Source organism: Crinia signifera, chromosome 6, assembly GCF_055691185.1.
Source record: "Crinia signifera chromosome 6, ASM5569118v1, whole genome shotgun sequence".
Classification (NCBI taxonomy): Eukaryota; Metazoa; Chordata; class Amphibia; order Anura; family Myobatrachidae; genus Crinia; species Crinia signifera.
The window spans coordinates 86935435-86948812 of NC_139222.1; the positions used below are offsets into that span (position 1 = coordinate 86935435).

At 46.2% G+C, this 13378-nt stretch overlaps 1 protein-coding gene across 3 annotated transcripts in view; it reads left to right on the plus strand.

The window, feature by feature from the left end:
- LOC146007770 (poly(ADP-ribose) glycohydrolase-like) overlaps positions 1 to 13378 on the plus strand; it is a 113247-nt gene that overhangs the window by 83169 nt on the left and 16700 nt on the right. For all 3 annotated transcript variants that reach the window (XM_083146375.1, XM_083146374.1, XM_083146376.1), the window contains 2 exons: positions 9299 to 9377; positions 13204 to 13312. In XM_083146375.1, coding sequence (XP_083002501.1) covers positions 9299 to 9377; positions 13204 to 13312 — 188 coding nt within the window. The remainder of the gene's footprint in view (positions 1 to 9298; positions 9378 to 13203; positions 13313 to 13378) is intronic.

The window sequence follows — 13378 nt, forward strand, 5'->3', positions numbered from 1 at the left end:
GAAGGGAAGGAGTGATATTTGGATTTTGCAGCACAGATTCTGGTGGAATGTTGGTGGGTGCTATGTCGCATTAGCAAGACCCCCAAAGCACCAATACAGTGGAAGCCCCCCACAAGTGACCCCATTTTGCAAACTACACCCCTCAGGGAATTCATCTAGGGGTATAGTGTACATTTCAAACCCCCAGGGGTTTCACCAATTTTGATACAACTGTGCAGTGAAAATGAAAAATTACATTTTTTTACACAAAAATGCAGTTCTGGCTCAAAATTTTTCATTTTCAGAAGGTATGAAGGAGAAAAAGCACCCCAAAATCTGTGCCCCAATTTCTCCCGAGTACGGCAATGCCTCATGTGTGACCAAAAAGTGCCAGGACTCAGAAGGGAAGGAGTGATATTTGGATTTTGCAGCACAGATTCTGGTGGAATGTTGGTGGGTGCTATGTCGCATTAGCAAGACCCCCAAAACACCAATACAGTGGAACCCCCCCACAAGTGACCCCATTTTGCAAACTACACCCCTCAGGGAATTCATCTAGGGGTATAGTGTACATTTCAAACCCCCAGGGGTTTCACCAATTTTGATACAACTTGGCAGTGAAAATGAAAAATTACATTTTTTTACACAAAAATGCAGTTCTGGCTCAAAATTTTTCATTTTCAGAAGGTATGAAGGAGAAAAAGCACCCCAAAATCTGTGCCCCAATTTCTCCCGAGTATGGCAATGCCTCATATGTGACCAAAAAATACCAGTTGGGTGCATGGCAGGACTCAGAAGGGAAGGAGTGATTTTTGGATTTTGCAGCTCAGATTCTGGTGGAATGAATGGTGGGTGCTATGTGGCATTAGCAAGACCCCCGAAGCACGGTGAAATGATGAACCTAATAATCCATAGATGTGTGGTATATTTTAAAACACTCCTTTATACATAGGCCGGGTTTGTCGGGGCAAGTTTCACAGTGGAAAATAGTTTCCTTTCTTATTCCCTTTTTATAGCAAACTTTGCACCTTTTTTGTGTCCTGCCCTTTCTTGCAGTGGAGGGGATTTCGTTAGGAAAATGCTGCCCTGGTACAATACGGGGGCCAGTACTAGAAGTACTGGGGCCCTCTGCCTGCTGGTTCCCAAATATTAGGCCCTTTATGACTTCCTCTTGAAAGTGCATAAATGTCCCCCTCTGGCTAGTAGAACGGAATAGCACGTAAGCGTTATACAGTGCCATCTGGATGATATACACGGCCAGCTTCTTGTACCAGATTTTTGTTTTCCGCAGGGCACTGTACGGCTTCAGTACCTGATCTGAAAGATCCACTCCGCCCATGTACCTATTGTAATCCAGGATACAATTAGGTTTTTTGAGGTGTGGGTACTGGTACCTCGTACAGGGACGGAGGTGGTACTGTCTCCATGAATTGTTGTCAGTATAAGGACATCCCTCTTGTCCTTATATTTGACCAACAACATATTTTCGGTGCATATTCCCCTGCTTTCACCCCTTCTCATTACTTGGGCAATGTGCGTTTTTGGGAGGCCTCTTTGGTTCTTACGCACAGTACCGCAAGCTGCTGTACCTCTTGAACCAAGGGCCTTAAACAGGTGGATGCTAGTGTAAAAGTTATCCACATAGAGGTGATAACCTTTATCCAGGAAGGGGTGCACTAAATCCCAGACAATTTTTCCACTAACACCTACGAGGGAGGGGGGGCATTCTGGCGGTTCAATTCTTAAATCCTTCCCTTCATATACCCTAAACCTGTGGGTGTACCCTGAGGTGCTTTCACACAGCTTATACATTTTTATGCCATACCTTGCCCTCTTACTGGGAAGGTACTGGCGGAATTTAACCCTTCCTTTAAAATGTATAAGGGACTCGTCGATACAAATACATTTTTCAGGGATGTACATCTCTTCAAATTTGGCACTGAAATGATCAATGACCGGCCTGACTTTGAATAGCCGGTCAAAGGTGGGATCATCTCTGGGTGGGCACTGTGCATTATCATTGTAATGCAAAAATTTAAGGATCATCTCAAAACGAGTCCGAGTCATGGCCATACGGTAAAATGGGGTGCTTTACAGAACATCTGTACTCCAATATTGCCTAATTTCTGGCTTTTTTACTATGCCCATATGAAACACCAGACCCCAAAACATCATCATCTCTACTGCATCTACAGGGGTCCACCTAGCAAATGATGACGTGGGGTTTTGAGCAATGAACTGCTGGGCATATAAATTAGTTTGGTCCACCATTAAATTTATAAAATCATCAGAGAAAAATAATTTGAAAAAGTCAATTTCTCTGAGACCTGTGGAATCAAATTGGATTCCTGGCATGGCCAAAAACTCAGGAACCTGGGGCTCAAAATTGTCTGGTGGTGGGGTCCATACGAGATCAATTATTGGGGGGGGGTCTCAGCTGCTCTACGGGGGCGTCTTTGAGGGGGTCCCTCATCACCAGAGGAGGAAGAGGAGCTTAAGACGAAGCCTTCAAATTCCCCGCTTGCATCACTGGCTGTGTCAGAGTCAGAGGCAAGCATGGCATATGCCTCCTCCGCTGAATACATTCTTCTGGATGACTGGGATGACATTTGGGATGCCATTTTTATTTTTGTGTTTCTGGTAGTGAAATGTTTCAACACGTGTATAGTGTAGGGGGGGGTACAAACTTTATTTCAACCCAGGGGGGTATGTAGTGTGTAGTGTGTAGTGTGTATGTAGTGCAGAAAAAAAAAAATACTTTATACAGGAATTTGATTCCAATAAAAAAAAAAAATTTGAAGGGGTTAAAAAAAATAAAAATTGAAGGGGTTAAAAAAAAAAAAAAAAAGGTCCTGCGCCAAAAATTGAGCACAGATGTTGGTCAGTAACGTCCGTCACTGAACAGCGCTCAAAGGCAACAGGAATTTGATCAAAAAAAAAAATAAAAATAGATCAACCCTGTGCCGAAAAAGCTGATCAGTGATGTACGTCACTAATCAGCGCACAGTGGCCACAGGACACCCACAAAATCACAGTGTGTGTAAAAAAAAAAATTTAAAAAAGACCCCACAGCACCCTCAAAAAAAAAAAAAGGTGATCACTGATGCGACACTGATTACCAGTGAGGGGCAGCAGGTGCACAACCTTTGGTGCAACTGACAGTGCAACTGGCAGCAACTGACAGGTATATATAAAAAAAAAAAACCTCTGCACCCCCAAAAAGTTCCTGATCACCTCAGATATAGTGATCAGCACAAAAGGCGGGGGCAGCAGACACAAAATATAGCACTCTCTATCACTCTCTGTCACTATCTCTCTCTATCTCTCTCTATCTCTCTATCTCTCACTATCTATCACTCTATGACACTGCAGCAGCAGCACTGACAGTAATATATATAAAAAATAACCCCTGCACCCCCAAAAAGTTGCTGGGGGTGCACAAAAGGGGGACAGCAGACACAAAATATAGCACTCTCTGTCACTATCTCTCTCTATCTCTCTCTATCTCTCTATCTCTCACTATCTATCACTCTATGACACTGCAGCAGCAGCACTGACAGTAATATATATAAAAAATAACCCCTGCACCCCCAAAAAGTTGCTGGGGGTGCACAAAAGGGGGACAGCAGACACAAAATATAGCACTCTCTGTCACTATCTCTCTCTATCTCTCTCTATCTCTCTATCTCTCACTATCTATCACTCTATGACACTGCAGCAGCAGCACTGACAGGTATTTATATAAAAATAAAACCCTGCGCCCCCAAAAAGTTGCTGATCAGTTAATTTATACTGATCAGCACAAAAGGGGGGGCAGCAGTCAGTTATATAAAAAATATATAGCACAATCTGTCACTATCTCTCTATCTCTCTCTATCTCTCTATCTATAACTTTATCACACTGCAGCAGCACAAAATATAGCACTCTCTGTCACTAGCCCTCTCTATCTCTCTCTCTCTCTCTCTCTCTATCTCTCTATCTATACTCGATGACACTGCAGCAGCACAACACAGCACAGGAAGTCACAGCAAGAAGCAAGAAGTAGCAAGATCCAGGCAGTGATCAGGTAAGTATTTTGTAAGGTTCAGGTCAGTATACTGCGGCAGCTAGGCACGGTGACCGCACTGCACGCAATTCCAGACCGGAATGGCGTCTGCAGTGCAGTCACCGTTAGTTTAAAACCCCCTCCATGGCTGTGATTGGTTCGTCGGTCCGACGAACCAATCACGGCCTTTGGGGGCGGGCGGGGTGAGGTGGGGTGACACCAGTGTCACCCTTACACCCCGCGGTGATTGGTGCTGTACTTTACAGCACCAATCACCTCCGATCCCTGTGTCACCGGCGAACGTTATTCGCCAGTGACACAGAAAACGCTGTAATTGGCTGTTCACACTGAACAGCCAATCACAGCGATCGCCGACGGGGGGGCGGCATCGCAGCCCCCCCTGGGCATGCAGGGACATGTCTGCTGTCAGGGACAGCAGACATCGTCCCTCTGTCACTGCGTCTCTAGATGCAGTGACAGTTTGAAGCCATGACGTATATATACGTCATGTGTCGGGAAGTACATCCCGGCCATGACGTATATATACGTCAAATGTCGGGAAGGGGTTAAATGCATAAGTTTTGTGAATGTCCCCAATGTATACTGTTCATGGTGGACAGGCTGAGCTGCACCACTTCCCAGCTCTATGCTCTGCCACCAGGCATAGGGCCAGATTCTCTAAGCTTCAAAAGTAATAAAATGGAGAGTGATAAACAGCCAGCCAATCAGCTCCTGTCTGACATTTTTCAAACACAGTCTGTGACATGGCAGGTAGGAGCTGATTGGCTGGCTGTTTATCACTCTCCATTTTATCACTTTTGAAGCTTAGAGAATCTGGCCATAGAGTGATAGGGGTGTGCTGCAAAATTAAAATTTCAGTGGGATGTGTTTAAACTGCAATCTAAATTGCAGTGTAAGAGTAAAGCTTTCTAACATGTGTGGGCTACATGCAAAAGCAGCCAATATTTTCCCTGCATAGAAAAAACCCACCCAAATTGAAATCTCTGTGCATGTTACATCTGCCCCACCTGCGCATTGTTTTGCCCAGTTGCTTGCTTTTTTGCTTTACTTACAAACATCTGCTCCAGCTGTTATATACCTGTAGATGATGAGAGGGTAGTAGAGGACGCTGTGCATACCACCCATCATCAGACCTGTGCATATTAAAGCAGGATGGTTGGGAGAGGACAACGAGTTGTCTATATACATTGCCTTTAGCTACTGTAACATGTACTATTTGCCTGATTAGTAGCAGTTTTGAAGAAATAAATAGGTTCTACTCACCCCCCACCCCCAAATATTGATGTTTCTTTAAGCCTAAAATTGGATACATTAAAAAAATGTTGGTGACATTGTTGCTTCTGCAGTAATACAAAGTCGTTTATTCAAGTGTTTTGTTAATTAACTAAAAGTGTTCTGTCCCATTAATGGAAACAGCAATTTCATCACCCTTATTATGGGTCTGGCTGGCTTCCATCTCCCTCATTGGGCCAATCCTCTCCTTCTGCCACACTCGCTCTTCCCGATAAATTACATTCCTTACGACAGAGGCTTCGTGACTCAAGCCTAATGGATGGAACAATGCATCTTTAATCTGCACAAGAGCTTGAGATATTAGATGGAAATTACATTTGCTGTGATTTTGCTGCATCTGCTTAGCATCAGCTGGGTAATGGTTATTACAGGAGTCAGTCCTCATTTCACAGCTAGAAGAAATGTCTTGTGCCTAGGAAAGGTTTAGGTACTAACCATGGTGTCATAAGCCACAGTGCTGGCTATTCTGTAGTGACAGTAACTGGGTGCTGCAGTGAGATTTTCCTGCAGCACTTGGCTCTTGTCACAGAGGAAGAGCTGGCACTGCACAGCCCAGTGTGACAAGGCCCCTGTAACTAACCGGTGTGAGATGGTACCTGGACTTGGATCAGGTGACTGCAGCAACTTCCGCATTCTTCACGGCCCTTTGCTGGAGAACCTATGGCAGGGAATGGTACACCCCAGGGAAGACCCACAAAAGAACAACTACCACTGTTAGCAGTGACAAGAATTTATTTAGTCCCACATGAACTGACCGCTGCAGTACTTCAATAAATATGTGCAAATGACATGAATAATACTCAACACAAACAGTCGCAGCAAAGCATTACTTATATATAATAACCACTCTAATGTTCTCAATTGGTCAGAATTTAGCGGCCATGAGTAGTACTGTGAGAATAATACAAGAAGAATGAACATTTGCAGAAAATGACAATCTGATACTTTGGATGCTATAACAGTGAATTTAAGACAACTGTACACTTGAACTGTCCGCAAGGTGGCCCTACTCCCACTGTATTTATTAAACATCAATCATGGGCTCTGCAGCCCGTCTGAACTTACTATATATAGTGCAAATAAGTAATGAATCAACATACACTGTCCCAGATAAATAGTCACTGGCTCTAAGAAATGGTCCCACGAAGAAGGGTCCTCAAATTGACACAAGTTAAATTCCTATAATCAGGGCCAGATTAACAATGGGCCTGATGGAGCTGTAGCTCCAGGCCTACTCTACATTTTGTAGCTGAGGACCAGGGCTTTCCACTGAGCCCGGCCTCATGTTGCTAGCTCCCCAGGAACCAGAGATACCGCCGGGAAAAGCTGGAACGTTTTCCCCATAGGATAACATGGGACCCGCTAATTCCACCCCCCACCCAGTTCCAACAGCTGCCAGTTGCCGCTCTGGCAATACAGAAGCTCGATGTTGATCTCAATTAAACCCAAATCGCTGGACCTTCAATCTGGTACCAGGCTGATCCATATGGGTTAATTGGTTCCATAGATATTATGGGCAAACCGATTTGTTAATTTCTGAAATGTAATTTCGTGTTGTTTGAGGGCAGATTTCTCTGGAACCAAACGGCCCAGTTTCACGGGACCAAAATCATTCAAAGCCCACTCAAAAGTTCTTCAATATGATACTGGTCACATGTACATGTAAATTGGTCAGTTGATTCCAAAGCTGGTTGGTTAAAAGGGGGGGAGGGGGGAGGGGGTGGTTTTCTCTCCCCCTCACACTGGAAGATGCAGGGACTAGGCTGGTGTAAAAGGGGCCAGCCCGGGAATAACCTCCTTATACTGTACATGCCTCTTACACATTATGCCACATGGAATGAGCCAAAATTCACACTATGGCACACGGATTGCGACAAAATTCACTTTATGCCACACAGATTAAGGCAAATTCAGATTTTGCCACCTGGATTGAGAAAAAATACACACTATACCAAACGGATTGAACAAAAATTCACAATATGCTTCATAAACAGGAACATTACGCGCCAAAGGCACGCATTAAAAATGTACACCATAATGGCCATTACATGTTAAGCCATGTCTTCTTGACAAGAAAAGTGAGACAAATCCTTCAATCAGCGCTTGTAATATAGGAATTAATTACTTCCCTTAGCAAGATCTCCAAAAGGTTTCTGATTCCTTAGTAGGATTACAGATTCTCTGATATTTTTCCTCAATATTGAATCAGCCAAACATGCAAAATAAGCAAATAAAATATCATTGCATAAAGCAGGTTAAAACAATCATGTAGTAAAAACATCACAGTGATAACAAATGGCACAAGATAAAGTGACAATGTGCAGCAGCTCAAGAAGGGAAATTACCGGATGGTAATGAACTGTCAGGAAAATACAGTTCAAACAGGCATGAATATTGCATATATGGATCCCTCAATATGCTCGGCGGGGGGGGGGGGGGCAACTCCTGCTCCTGACTTACTCCTTTGGCCCTGCCAAAGCACACTGCTATTTTTTTTACCTGTGGTTCTCAGTAGAGGCAGATTCTAGCAAATCCGGGGGATTGGTCAACAGTGTCTAGGTTGGCACCATATGGTCAACATGCACATGGTTGACATAGGCAACTGGTTGACACAAGCAAAAGGTCAAAATGAGTTTTTCACTTTTTTAGCTTTTTCATTCTTCACCATCCACCAGTACTATGATTGGGAGTGGTAAAGTGGCGAGATGCATGGCTACTCTTCAAGTTGGATTTGTTGCATCCATTCTATTAGACCATCAACAAGTCTGCAGTCCTATGTGAGTGCGTAAAGCTTGTCCTTCAAGATATTACTTAATTATGGCATCAAGAAACCCTTTTTTTCACACTTTTTACCCACCGTAATACCAATTACACAATGGACCTTATTCTGGTTGACTCGCAAAGCTGTGAATTTTGCAGCTTTGCGAGTCCACCAAACGCCGGCCGCACCCCCCCTCTCGCGCCGAGTTTCCCCCGCTTGCATACGAATGGATGTATTGCATAAACATCAACCGACCCCTCGCGGCCACCCCGCACCCTCTGAACGCACTGCTAAGTGCGAACAGTACAGAGAACAAGCAGTTCGCCATGCCCGCTCGCACCAAGTGTCTGCACATGCGCAGTCGCTCGCCATTGCTACTCCGCGCGGATACGCAGGGGAGAGAGGCAATTAGAATAACCCCTTATATGCCATACACCATAATACTCATTACAAAATATGCCATACAGTTATGCCTCTGACACTATTTTATGCCAATACACACAATAATAATGCCCTTTACAGATTATGCTCATTGTAAGGGGTTTCATGCTCTGGATTCCATGCACATTGCCAGGAGATGTAATCTGGGGTTTCATGGCAGAGAATGCAGCTTTCTGCATCTTCTCCCAGTAGCACCAGCATTCCCGGTACTTTTGCCTAATGCTATACACGTGGTGTAACTATAAATTTTGCTCTCCCGTCTCCATCATATTTTAGTGGCACTTACACATAATGTCCCCAGTAGTGCCACTTAAACATGATGCCCCAGTAGTGCCACTTACACTTTATGGCCCCTCTAGCCGCTTAAATTGAATGCCCCAGTAGTACTCAACGACCCCGCTGCTGCTGCAGCTACCACCAACCATTTCTTAGGGGAGAGGGGAGAGCACACCTTTGCCAATAAAAAAGGTGGCTCTTTCAAATATTGCGCCGGCTCGTGAACTAAACCAATCAATAACCGTGGCTGCCAATAAACAAGCTATTGAGCGGCCCGCACTGCCAAACCACCATATTGTCCGCAGAGGTTATTGATATGCTTCTGCATGTATCAACTCAATATTTTTAATCATGCAAGTAGGAAAAGGTTTTGTTTTCAAACAGTTAAAGTTCACTATAATACTTTTTTATTGGAACAGTTTATTTGGCTTTGCTTTGTTCCAAAGTTGTGACATTCTGTTTTCTGGTTATCTGTTTGTAGGTGCAGAGCAATATAGTGACTATAAAGGCTATGCTGATCGCTACAGATGGGTTGGTCCTCACAATGATGAGTCCGCACGGTACATATAGCTCTTCTCTTTTTATGCGTTAGAGAAACATGTCATTGAGATTCATAGAGCTAAAGCAAAAGTACTCCTTTGTATCAGATAAAAAGGTATGCATTGGCAATTCCATGCAAGCAGCCTAGCACATTGATGATATGCAGCACCCAAAGGGTCTCTGTAATTGTCTAATTGGTTATTCATTGTGCAGACTCATGTTGCTACATACTATCTACTTCATAGGCTTATCTGGGAAAACTATATATATATATATATATATATATATATATATATATATATATATATATATATAAAACATTGTAGGGGCTCTGCACACTAAATTAACTGATAATAAATAGTGGAGATTTGGTTCATGAATTGATCAATGCATTTAAGCCTGCAGCCCCCTTCACGGGACCCCACTTTCTGCAGGTCCTAACACTATCGCTCAAAATGGCTACAATACACATAGCTATCACATCAATGCTTGATTCCAGTGCATAGCTTATGTTAACCAGTTCCCTAGATGATTAGTGACAGGTGTGTTGGTAACTGCTCACCTATAAAAGCATAGTGTGCTGTGAGCTTTAGACCAGATAGTATGCCTTGAATCAAACATTGATGTGATAGCTATGTGTATTGTAGCCATTTTGAGCGATAGTGTTAGGACCTGCAGAAAAGTGGGGTCCCGTGAAGGGGGCTGCAGGCTTAAATGCATTGATCAATTCATGAACCAAATCTCCACTATTTATTATCAGTTAATTTAGTGTGTGCAGGGTCCCTACAATGTCTGTTTAAACAATGTGGTCACAAGCCATAGGGCACCCCAAAACTAGGAATCTATCTTATATATTTGGCTACCTCCTATAACGCTGGGTGGAGTCATAGGCTAATAGCCTATCAGAGCCTCTGACTCCACCCACACACACTCACGTAGTGACAGAGAACCAGGCCACAGTGCCAGACACCCTCTGCCTCCCCATGCTGCCAGGCAAAGACACTGGTACGCCACAGCCACCAGATGAGCAGCAGGTCTAGCCCACCCCCCCCCCCTCTGCCAGCACCTCACCCCGGACCCCCGTAACCCCCTCTACCACGATTCACGGGCCTCCTGCGACCCCCTCCCGTGATTCGCGGCACCCCTGCGACCCCCCTCCCGCGATTTGCGCCCCCTCCTGCGATTCGTGGGCCCCCCTGTGACCCCCTCCCACAATTCGCGGGCACCCCCCCTCCCGCGATTCGCGGGACCCCCGCACCACCCCACCCTGCGATTCACGGCCCCACCCGCGATTCGGGGTGACCCCCTCCCACGATTCGCGATTCCCCCTCCCGCGTGCCCCCCAACCCGCGATTTGCGGACACCCCCTCCCTCCCGCAATTCGTGGCACCCCCGTGAACCCCCCTCCTGCGATTTGTGGACCCCTCCTTCTGCTATTCGCAGACCCCCCCTTCCACGATTCACGGGCCCCCCCTCCCGCGATTCACTGTCCCCCCTGCGCCCCCCCCCTCCCGCGATTTACGGACCCCCCATGCCCCACCCCCACCCGCGAATCATGCCCCCCTCCCATGATTCATGGCACCCCCCATGCCCCACCCTCCTCCAATTCGCGACCCCCCTCCCGCAATTCATGCCACCCCCCCAGCCCCCTCCCGCAATTTACGGACCCCCTTCCGCAATTCGCAAACCCCTGTGCCCCACCCTCCTGCGATTCCAGCCCCCCCACCTGAGCCCCTCCCTCCCTTGATTCACGGCACTCCCCGCGCCCCTCCCGTGATTCACGGCACCCTCGCGCCCCCTCCCGCAATTCATGGACCCCCGCAACCAATGTTGCCTCTAATTTTACGAAGGCTGTGTGCGGCAAAAGATGTTGGCTGTGCAACTTTGGAAGTAAATTTAAATTTTTGTGCGTCACTTCTAGATAACTGGAAAATGACATTCAGCATTTGTGTTAACTTTGCTTCAAAATGATATTAAACATTCAAAACACAGCAAACAATTTAGTTAATGGGTGAAACACACATTAATTGAGTCCACAACTGCAAAAAGGGACCACCGCTGCTTTGTGCGCTCTGTTGTAATGTCTGTGCGCACACTCGTCGAGTTGTGTGCGCGCGCACGTGCGCACAGCTTAGAGGGAACACTGCCCGCAACCCCCCCTCCCGCAATTCACTGACCCCTGTGAGAATAGGGGATCCTGTACCACCACAAGCAGGTGCCGCCCCTAGGTGGGAAATCCGGCCCTGGCTGCCCCGCTGCAGGTTCCCCCACTGCCAGAAGTGTCCCCATGGTCCTCTGCACCAGCGCCACAACTTTTATCAATGTCTTGCCCACATACCACTATTATACAGCCTCCTGCTCTCATGCACCCCCTTACTCCCTCCCAGTGGGAGGAGACGCTCACCCACTGCCGGGAGCTGCATACTGTCCCCCACCCTCCTTCAGTTCTAGGGATGCCCATCGACCATCGATGGTTTATTGCCGATGTTGAAAACTTTTGCTATCGATGTGGGAGGACCAGATGGTTTCCCTACATCAATGGCAAAGGAGAACCGATCAAGTTTCAAATTTTTTTATGGTGCCGGGACACGGAGCATAGCTCTGCCCCCCCACACCTGACAGTCCCGCCACCAAGTTCTGATTGTCCCATGGCCTATTCAGTCAGATATAATGGATGACCATCGATAGCTACAACAATCGATGGTTATCCAAGTAATATTTTACTACTATCGATGGCAGGGTGCAAAATCGCCATCAATGCCAACCATCGATGGCGTCTGCACCAATGCCCATCCCTACTCTGCAACAGGCAAAAACCTTTACTCCCCCTCATGCCCACACACCTCTATCACTTTCCTGCCTCCTGTTCTCCTGCCCCGTAACTTCCGCCAGTGGGGACCCGCTCACCCTGTGTTGCCCACATTACCCTATCATGCTTTACAACCCAGCCTCCTGCTCTCATGCACCTTAACTCCCACCCACTAAGAGGAGACACTGACTCAGGGGCACCGTCCTGTACTTCTGTGCTGCCACGCTGGACCCTCACCCACTGGCAGAAGCTGCACAGTGTCCCCCACCCTCCTCTTTAGTCCCCCGTATGCCCACACACCCCTATCACTACCCAGCTTCCTGCTCTCCTGAACCGTAAATTCCACCACTGGGGAGTCGCCTCATAGCCCAGCCTCCTGCTCTCATGCACCCTAACTCTCACCCAGTAGGAGGAGACACTGACTCAGGCCCACCGTCCTGTACTCCTGTGCTGCCACACTGGACCCTCACCCACTGGCAGAAGCTGCACAGTGTCCCGACCCCCACCCTCCTCTTTAGTCCCCCTTATGCCCACACATCCCTATCACTATCCAGCCTCCTGTTTTCCTGTGTCGTGACCTCCGCCAGTGGGGAGCCGCTGACTCAAAAACACCCTACTATACTATTGCACACCCCCTCCCCCCCACACACACAAACCCACAAATGTCACTGTACCATCCACACTATCAAAGTACATCTTACTCTGTAACCACATTTTAATTAAACAAAACAATACACACCCCCTTCCAAATCATATGCTCTCTATTTAACACATTTCACCTATAACTCAAGTTGCAATAAAGGCCATCTTTCATACAATTCTAACCATATTTCTCACAATACAAACATTCACAAATTAAGGGGGTGCAACCCCTTACGATGGTGTGAAGAGCACCCGTTGGGGGCGCGATGAATCACCTAGTATATATATATTTATAGTGTTTTTCTATTATACTTCCGTAGATGTTACTGTTTGTTACTTGCAGAACTTTTGTGTAAACTGTGACCTAGCCAATTTGTATCTTTTCTCTTACACAGAAATGAATGGGAGAGACGAGTTACAGAAATTGTTGCAATTGACGCTGTACATGTCCAACAATATACTGACCAATTTACCCGACACTTCATCGAAAGGGAGCTGAACAAGGCATGGTGTTTTGTATTTTATAGATTTTTTTTTATAGTGTATAGTTCATCTAAACCATGGAGAATT